Source organism: Pinus tabuliformis, chromosome J (assembly GCF_031772625.1).
Source record: "Pinus tabuliformis cultivar Carrire ecotype Pingquan chromosome J, CPIR1, whole genome shotgun sequence".
NCBI classification, from domain to species: Eukaryota; Viridiplantae; Streptophyta; class Pinopsida; order Pinales; family Pinaceae; genus Pinus; species Pinus tabuliformis.
Window position 1 is genome coordinate 1,322,804,184 of NC_142295.1, and position 10,472 is coordinate 1,322,814,655.

Sequence of the window (10,472 nt, forward strand, 5' to 3'; positions counted from 1 at the left end):
AAATGCCATCCCGCTTGGTAGAATTCAATCGTAAAACCATCAGGACCTGGAGCTGTACCCTTTTTCATGGATTTTACAATTTCATCTAACTCCTCCATATTGACTGCTCGCATCAATGCGTTATTTTGGTCCTCTGTAACTAGTCGAGGAATGGCTGAGCATATTTCTTTTATTGCTTCTGTTCTATCCACTAAGGGTTCCGCTACAATGTCTTTGTGGTAATCCACCAGCACTTGCTCTATTCCTTCCTGATCCACTATTCTTTCACCATTTTGGTCTCTGATGGACAATATCCTATTTCTTTGCCTGTGCTGAACCATAGCCTGATGGAAAAAAAATTTGTTTCGTTCACCTTCCCTTAGCCATTTTATTCTTTATTTCTGCCTCCAGAGGATCTCTTCTTGTTTCCTCCTTTCCTCCAATTTCCCAAGAATTATCCCTTCTTCCTGAATGCTCTCCACTGTCCTTCCTTCTACTATAATTTTTTGTTGCAGAGCCTCCATCTCTCCTTCAAGTTTTTGTTTTTCCTCCAAAATATTACCAAATTCTTCCTTGTTCCATTTTCTGATTTTTCCTTTTAGCTCTTTAAGTTTCAATTGGAAGGTATGCATTTTTCCTTTGCCCTTCACTGTACTCTGCGTCCACCATTCTTCCATTTTCTTTATAAATTCCGGATCCCTTAACCAAAAGGTTTCAAATCTAAAAGGTCTTCTTCCAAGATTCCATTTAATATCCACCTCCAATCTGATAGGCCAATGGTCCGAACCAAGAGAAGGCATGATCTTTGCTTCAACAAAAACATCCTTATTCATAATGCTTTCTGAAACCAGGAAGCGGTCAAGTCTCGATGCTATCTGATTTTTACCCCCTCTCCTATTATTCCAGGTGTAGATTCCATTGATAGTGTGAATATCTACAAGTCTTAACTCATCTATTACATCATTGAAACTATCCATGTATTGATCTGATTTTCTTATCCCTCCCTTTTTCTCCCCTAGGGATCGGATTAGGTTAAAATCACCTCCTATAACCCAAGTAGACTCTGGATACATTCTGCGGATGGCTTTCATATTTTTCAAAAAGCTTTCTTTTTCTCTTGGGGTATGTGGGCCGTCAACCCCTGAAATGACTACCTTTTCATTTGTACCTACTATTCTACCCATACCTGTAAGGATTCTGGCCATACTAGTCCAGCCTTCTAGGATTATGTCGTTTGGGTTCCACAAAATTGCAATTCCTCCCGCAGATCCAATAGCATCTTGTCCCATAACTTCGTATTGAAGCTTATTCTTATTGATTATTACTTCCAGCTACTGCACTGTAATTTTCGTTTCCTGAAGAATCATAATACTCAGTTTGTCCTTTTTCAGTTTCTCTTTCATGTACCTCTATTTCCCTTTACTGTTCAAACCCCTAATATTCCAACTGATAATAATCATTTAAAACTTTTGATAGGAGGGGAAGAATACCTCTAACAGAGGTATCACTTTACCTGAATTTATCAATGTTTCTCCCACAGTCTGAATGGTTTCAGACAACGTTTTCCGTCCTCTTTTCCTGTTGTTTTTGCCAGAGCCATCCATTCCCATTTGACCATTCTCCTGTTCGCTTGCTATGGTTATCTGTTTGTCCCTGTTCTCCCCTTTTTTTCTTTGTATTTTTGAAATACTTCTTTGTATAGTTGTTTCTGTTTCTCTGGTATGAATCTGCTATCTAGGTTTTTCCATTCTTGAATTAACTGTTTCATGATTTTTTCCTCCTCCACCTCATTTTCCATCTGGTCTTCTACCTCCATCTGGGTTTGGTTTGTTACTGTTCCTGACTCTCCTACAGGTCGTTCTTCAGCTGTTTTCCTTATATCTGCTTCTTTTCTTTTTATATCTTTAACTATTTCCATTGGCGTATTTCCAGGATCTTCGTCATCCTCCAGGTTCACCTCATAATCCTCGTTTTCATTATGGAGAATTTGAAATTTGTTTTGACTCGCTGTATTAAGGGGTTCTTCCTGTGTCTGAGTTTTGGAGCCATCTTTGCCTTGTTTCTTCCTCCTTGTAACCTGTTGAAAGTCCCTATCTACCTCTTCCATTTTTCCTGATTCTCTTTGATATTCTTCTTGATTTCTTTTTAACCCTTCCTCTTTATTCAACGGACATTGTCTATATAAGTGGCCATATTCATGGCATTTTCGGCACCTAAATGGAATATGTTCATAGTCTATTGGGTGTTTCCAGATTTCATCATGATATTCCAGCTCAATATATTCTGGAAGGGGTTCTGCTATATTCATGTATACACAGAGCCTTGCATATGATGTATACTTGCCTCGCTTCGTTGCTTCTGCTATTTTGACAAAGCCCCCGATTGTTTTTCCAATCCCCTCGAGTATTTCAGGGTCCCAAAATTCCACTGGTAAACCAAACAATCTAATCCAGACAGGAGCGGCTAGCATTTTTTCTTTTTCAGGGTTATATCTTTCTTCCCAGTATTTCATAAACAGACCCGCATTGTTCATAAAATACGGTCCTTCCTCAAAAACCCTGTCTTTGTCCTCCAGATTCGCAAAGATGGCTGTAAAAAACCCTTTTGCTCCCAATTTCAGATCTATATGTCCTTTTGGTCTCCACCTTTGATAGATCCACCTATGCAGTTCTTTCTCAGATGGCCAATACCCTACGAACTTGCAAATCAGCGCATGGTCCTTCATGTAGCAGTTATATTCCTCAAGTTTGTTGCAGGGAATGACATATCTAGGTTGTTTTTGTGCCCTTGGAAGGCATTTCCCACCCATCCTCTTTTGCCATAGGTTGCCCATCACTGGTGCATAGTTTTCCTTCAGATTTCGCTGCATTCCACTTGCACTGGTTTCACCTGCTACAACATTTTTGTAGGAGGGGATCTCTCCCCTCCCCTGCCGATTTTCCATTTCCTACTCAGCTCTAATCTTTTTAATGTTTAACCACGTTTCTTAGCATGAAAATTTATCACTTAACTCATTTATGCTACGAGCTTACCGAGCTCAATCCACCTGCTGTGCCTCCCTTCAACTGCTGCTCCATGTTTTTCTTCTGCAGCTCCGTAGCGCTGCACCGTCGGCTTACCCTAGCCTGCAAACCCTAGTGCCACCGCATCTGCTCTCCATTCTCCACAGCTGCGAGTTCGCTACTTTCTCTTTTTATAGAGGATTCAGGGAGATGTTTCTTCTGTGATTCGTGTGCCAATAGAATTTGTCTCTCAATGAGTGTGATTCTTTGCCCTGATTTCTGTTTATCCTCTAATTTTTGTATGGTGACTTTCCCAGCTGGTGTTGTGTGTTCAATTTTTCCTAAAGGGTCTGCTCCTAGTGGTCAAATCATTACAACAAATTTGATTCGTTCTTTAAAAATGAAATAAATTTCAAAATAAAAAATCATGGGAAAAAGGAATGATGACCATATAAAAATATCTCCATGCCACTTCCTGTGATCGCCTCTAATCAGGCCACGTCTTTACTATGGTGTTCCTCTTTAATTATTCAACTGGTTCTCCTATCTCTTTTGCCTTAACTGCTTGAATTCCCCACTTTCTCGATCTGGGAGCGATCACTTGTGGTGGCCTTAGTGGTGTTCTAGAATCATAACTACTAGCTCATCCATCTTTTAATAGTTATGAGTTACACTATTAGAACCCACTATTTCCTATAACATTGCCATAATGCCACTTTAGAGTTGCAACTCATTGGAACTTTTCAAACACCAAATGTTCTAAAGTTTCGACACCGTCAACCTCTGATACATTGATATCCGATATAATGTCATCACTCCACATGGAACCTCATGATTGGTGACACTTGTCATCCATATTTGTCCCCTTAGGCCCCTAAAAAATCCAAAAATCCCTGCGACGTGTCCTGGTGTACCACCATGGCACGATGATATTAGATGCCACTATAGCTTTATCAAAACCAATCATATGTTGCCATGTGCATGTATCAGAGCCAATTGTATGTTTCCATGTGTCTTTTAGGAGCCGATCGTATGCTGCCATGTGTCCCACTAGAGGAGAGAAAAAGGGCCCGTCAACTTTTGGTTTTGCAATGAAATCGTTCATTAATCCTTTATCGGCGTTCCCCGATGCTTTTTAATACTATAGGCACTTTATGATTTCATAACGTTTTAAAGGTTCTTACTTTAATAAGTTTTGATTCTATGATATGTTGATGTTCCGATGTGTTGATGCTCCGATGTGTGTATGCTCCGATATTCTGGACCTTTAATATTGCGATCTCCGATATTGTGATGCGAGATGTGATGGAACTCTGATATTGTGATACGCTGATATGCTAGACCTCCAAAATTGTGATCTCCAATATTTTGGATCTTTGATATTGCGATCTCTGATATTCCTTTTTTCATAAGGCTTCAAATCCTTGAAACTTTGGCAGACCATATATTTTGATTGAGGAGTCCACTTTTTGACTTCCACATATTGTTGGAAAGCTTGTTTAGAGAACTTTTCAATGAAGAGGGTCTGATTTAGGCTTTGAGTCCTTCTGCGACATGGAATATGACTACAAACTTCTCTACTCTTTTGCACTCTTTTGACATCATTTGGCACCATTTGAACATTTTTGCAGGAAGTGACAACATTGGCTCCAATTCGGTATAGTGCCTTGCAGGTAGGGTGCTGAGAACATATAGACTAGTAGCCTTCACCATTGGCCATGGAGTCGAAAATACATTGGACCTTTAAAACAAAAAATATCTGTGCATCTTTATTTGTTGGGAGTCCTTTCTTCATAATACTAAAGTGCAAAACTACAAACTCCAAGAACTGGAAATTAAACACTCACATAGTGAGATTATTTATATACAACGCCTACTTATGCATAGGGATAAATTCACCTAATTTAGTTCAACCTTCCAATGATACCAACCCAAAATCTAAGTACTAGACCTTATTCCATTGTTCTCTTGAAAGTCAACAACTAATACAGGCATGTACCAGTCCCCCCAAATTGATATTTGATGCTAAACTCTTTTAATATCCTCCATGAACCTTCTAATTGGGCTTGGAAACTGACATATGTTGTTGCAATGCAAAGAAAGAGGCCATGTAGTTGGCTACTGGGTCATAGAACTGATGAGAGAAATTTACAACCACCTCCCTTTTTTGAACAATTTCTAGGGATGAATCTTTATGCAAAAGGAAGCCACAAACACTGCTTGGTTCTTCAACTTCTGGCTCTTCTTGAAAAATTTCTTACTGGAAGCCTTCTCCCTACTTGCTGGTAAGAAAATCCCTTTGAACATAAGAAACAATTGCATCCTCCTCTGAAACATATGAATCATAAATCATAGAATCTTTATCAAATTTATTACAATCTTCTTGAACCTTTTCTCCATTTGAAGGATTTCAATCATAAACTAGAGCCTCTTTGTTAACCTCCTAGTGGGTCTCTTCTTTTTTTCTATCTTCCCATGACTGAGACTATTGTGGTTCTATATTGCTCAACTTCCCATCAAAGTCATACAAATCATAAGAAGCAGAATCATAAAAGTCAGCGAAATAAGACTTCTAAGGGTTTGTTTGCAGCTTGATGATGTCTCCTTCTTCCCTTTCTCAATTGTTGGGTAATGTTTCTTGGTGTAAGTACATATCTTCTTGGAGTTGAGCCCCATAAATATCTACAGCAGGATCATTAACCTCATAAATATTTTCAACATTAAAATGTGCACAACAATCTTCAAATAGAGCACCTGGTGGATATAATCTTTTGTAGAAATGATTAAATGCTATGTGAAATCTCTATAAGGAAGATATTCTTCCATGAGGTATTTCTTTGTACCAAGCTCTAGCATATTCATCTAAATAATACATGAAAAAATTCATTTTCACATCTTCAAAAGAAATACCCTATTGTTCCATGCATTCATGAAAGTCATTAAGGTGTTGGTTCGGTCTTCTATCTGTGCTTCCACTGAATCTAGGCAAATAGGTAGACCATTCGTGATATGGAGGAAATTGATGGGGATGACATCTAGTGGGGCAAATTTGTTGTCCAATAATGAAGGAAGGGTGATTTTGAAAACCCATTTAGGTGAGTGATCTCAAGTTCAAAGGTAGGGGAAATTTTCAGATGTTTAGCATCAAAGAAAGTATGAGGCCCCTTGAAATCAAAAATGACGAAATAAGATTCAAAAAATGGAGTCGTCAAGATGTTTACAATAAGATACAAATACTGGAGTCACCAAGGTGTTTACAATAAGATTCAAACATTGGAATCACCAAGGTGAGATATCTTCAACCCACACTTCCCTTTCTCACCCGATAGATGGAATGTAAAAATTTTCATACCCAAGGAAAAGTATTATGATTCATTCCCCGATAATGGCACCAGAAAGATGTTGTAGCTTTTTCTATCTCCTGTCACACAATTGCTTCAGAAGATATAGAAGCCTCCTAGAGACAACCCCTGGGTTGAAAAAAATGGGTAGTTCATAGGGCATCCAAGAGGAGTTATTTTGAATATTATCTGAGGGCTTTCTGTTGCATGCCATATGTCACATAATTTGAAAAAAATGGTAATTCAGAGCTTGGTTCAATAGCCCTTTGGCAAGGTAAACTCAATAAAACATGTAGATTCGAATACACACTGGTAGATATGGCTAATATCAAAGAGAAATGTATTGGCCTTGGTGGCCAACACACAAAATACATAGTTTAATATTGTTGTTGTATTATAGATGAACATGAGGACGGAAAGGATGGAAATCTATGCAAATGGATGGACATAACACATAATCCTAAGCAACAATATCCAATAGAAATATGGAAGAGTGAGGAGGTGAAAATGCAGAAAAATTGGAGCATGAATTAATGTCTCAAGTTCTATGCCTCATGAATACATTTGTCACTAATTAGCATTAGTAAATATGTGCTTACATACAGGTACTATAGGCTATCAAATAACAAAATTTAATCTGTGATTACATAGGTACTACACGCTATAAAATAACACAAGTAAATCTCTATTTACACAGGTACTTCTCACTACTTAGCAGCATACATACAACTGTGAGAGAGTGAAACCATCAACTTCATTACGAAAATTGAGAGGAGGAAATACATACATGAAATGATATACAAAAGGGAAAAATATTGCGCATTGCTCCAATTGGAATCAACAAAACTGCTTCATTAATCTTTGATGATGAAGTCCAAATTACTAGTCCATCACATTTAACAATTGTATGTGCCTAAACACCTCATGAACAAGAAACTTGAACCAAAGTGGAACCACTTTCTATGTAAACAAAGCTCTGAACTTTCAAAAGAAGAATTCATGCCTCTAGAATGAAAAAATTTGGAACCTATCATAAGTGTTTCTTCCCTCTATTTAGAAGAAGAGGGGGAGCTTGAAAAATAGTTGCAAAATATCTCAGTTCAGCTTTAGCTATCTAATCGACTAACTATCTTAGCATGCGAAGGATCTAATGACCCAATAATTACAATATATTTGATTCATTCTTTAAAAATACAACAAATAACAAAATAACAAATCACGAGAAAACTGAATGGTGACCATAGAAAAATATCTCCATGACACTTCATGTGATCGCCTCTGATAAGGCTAGGTATTTTCCATGATGTTCCTGTTATCACTCAGAAGTCTTCCCTAGAAGTTATAAAAGAAGGAATAATCTGAGGTAACCACAAACCTAATCTTTTAGACTCAAGTTCTAGCCAACCTAAGTCCAGAGAGGGCTCTCTATTTATAATTTAACTTTGTTTTGGGTAGGATTTCAGGCTAGTTATTAGTGCTCATGATGTTTTGATTTGATTGGGTGGTGGCATTAAGAAGATGGATGGGCAGAACAAGTTCTCAGGAAATTGGGCTATGGAGTCAATGAAAGAGTGGCTTAACTGGATCTGATCAATCACTAAAGTGAGAATTCATAGGGCAGGCTAGCACAACAAAAAGCAAATCTGCAGGTTCAAATGGATGAGGTAGTCCTAACTAGGGCAAAGGGCAGTAAAGAAACCTTAACCGGGATTCAGATGAAGAAATGAAGGATGATCCATAGCAAAGGGCAATGAAGAATCCTTTAGTATGGACCAAAGGGGGTAAAACTATGGAAGCAAGGGAGCAATTAAGAATTCCCAAACCAAGATAGTTTAGTAGAAAACATACAAAAAGTAAATAGTCAAAACATAGAACATTTAAGCTAATTCTAAGATATCATTCCTTGTTTACTTTTCAGATTTTATAAGAAACACATGTGAATATTTATAACATGAAGAGAAAACAATATTTAAACATGGAAATATAATACTTACTTGTTCCAACTGTGCACAAGAATCCAATGAAATGTCTTTAGCTTTATTTCATATACAACAAAACCAATCCAGTCTTGAGTACAATAGCTCCTTGGCTCAATATAAAATGTCTACAGAAATGTATTTTTAATCCACCATAATTACTACATTTTGTGAAATATTTATAAAAAAATTGTTACAAAATATCTCATAACAATATGAGAATTATTCTATGAAACCGAAAATATCTTCAACATGAAGATAGAGATAGATGGAGAACTATCTTCTTGCTATCCCTTTTATTGTGACTGTGCTGGATGTTGTAATTTGGATTTGGCTTTTTCAGTTGCTTGATACTTATGTGTTGGATTCACTTTATATCTTCTACCTACTGATACTCTTTACCTGTTCTGCTTTGACTCTCTCTTACCTATTTTTCCTAGTAGCCATGTCTTACCATATAGATTTACTACAGTAACTTTATAGTAAATTTGTTAGTTTCATTCACCATTCACTGTCAGGTAATTTCATCTTGATCATCTTTCTATATGTTTTGTCATCTTCTGTATACTTGGAAAAATTTGGTCTGTTGGCAAACAAGTGTTTTACCTCGTGCTCTATAAAAAATAGATTTTCCAGACTGTCATATAATACCTTCCCAGTGGGCAAAGATTTTACCCCTGAAGTACTAGCTTGGTTGTTGGCCAGCTTTTTAGTATTACAATATAATCATCTTGGGTCATCATCTTGTCATGTATTACCATGGGACTGGGGAGTCCTTCTTCCCTTAAAATACCATACTTTGTCATAAATCTATCAATGTCAGTTTGGATGCTTTGGCATTTTTTTCTCAAGACTGAGCATAAGGTTCCTCTTAGTGAGAACCTTTTTTATTTCTATGATAGTTCCTGTTTTGTCTTCTATGCCCAGTTCATCAAGCTGATACCTATTTCCACTGATCAAAAATTCTATTAGTCGGTTGGCTTCTTTAGGCTTATTTCCCAACTCTTCCATCATCTTGTGGATTGCTTCTATAGCCACTTTTACTAGTTTAGTTTGTTCAAAAATTACTTGAATAGAAGGCAAAACATCATTGATGGAATCAATGATGTTGGCCCAAAGAATTTCCTTCATGTCTCCAAGTGGTTGTTGCAATGTCAAGTCCTTTTCAATTACTTTTATTCTCTCTCTCATTCTTTGATTGTTTTGAGAGTCTTATTTATGTTGTATTTGTGGAATTTGCAATTAGTTTCCAAACTTGACACTTGTTCTCTAAGTTTTTTGAGCTCAGTAGCATGGATGCTCATTTCCTCCATGGCCTTAACCAATTCAGCTATTTTTCTGTGGAAGTACCTATGCTTGTAGATGCCCCTGTGCCTGCTGGTGTACCTATGACTGGTAGAGCTGTAGCTGGTGGAATTGTGGGTACTAATGAAGCAGCCAAAGTGGAGGGTACTACTATAGAAATTGTAGGAATTACAGTCTGAGGAGTGGTGGCCAACTCACTCTATCTAGACTGTATCATATTATCCAGCTCTTTTCTATTTCTTTTAGCTATTCATTTATCTTAAGGACTAAGTCCATAAGCTCTTCTTCCTTCTGAGTTTCCAATACTTCAGTTGTTTGAGGATGATGAAGAGGAGGAATTTTGAGCTGCTTTTTTAGTGCAGCTATGTCATTATTTTCCTTTTTAATAAGATTTTCTAAAGCTTTCACATCTTTGGGATCATGGCCTAGTTCTATGACTAAGTCCTCTAAGGATTTTATTCTGGTATCTTTTGCCTGGGAAGAGGTCTTCTCTAACTGGAATTGCGCTGATACATTATTCAGCGAATTTTGGAGTTGGTGAGATATAATTGCCTTGCTGGTCAAGGTGGAGTAAACCATTTCCCCAGTCTACTTGTGTAATTCTATTTGGTCAATATGATGGATATCCTTGGCCAATACTTCAAAGTCTATTTGCAAATAATCTGCAATTGACCTAGGCTACTGTGTAGTTGGTTTCAAGAAACTCATTTGCATCTTGCCTTCCTTTATATCAAATGCTGACATTAGCCTGGTTTGATTGGTAGGAGCCATTTTAAGGTAATGTTCATAACTTTAGGCCTTCAATCTTTCATTCCTGGCCTTTATTTATTTTTATTTCTCTTTATTGTCCTGGCTCTGGCAACTTGGAG

The 10,472-nt window shown here is 37.3% G+C and overlaps 1 protein-coding gene across 1 annotated transcript; it reads right to left on the reverse strand.

The window, feature by feature from the left end:
* Positions 1-374: 374 nt before the first annotated feature.
* On the reverse strand, positions 375-1,268 carry LOC149232144 (uncharacterized). The gene has a single exon (XM_089381841.1). The coding sequence runs from the start codon at positions 1,266-1,268 to the stop codon at positions 375-377; it is 894 nt and encodes a 297-aa protein (XP_089237967.1).
* Positions 1,269-10,472: the final 9,204 nt, after the last annotated feature.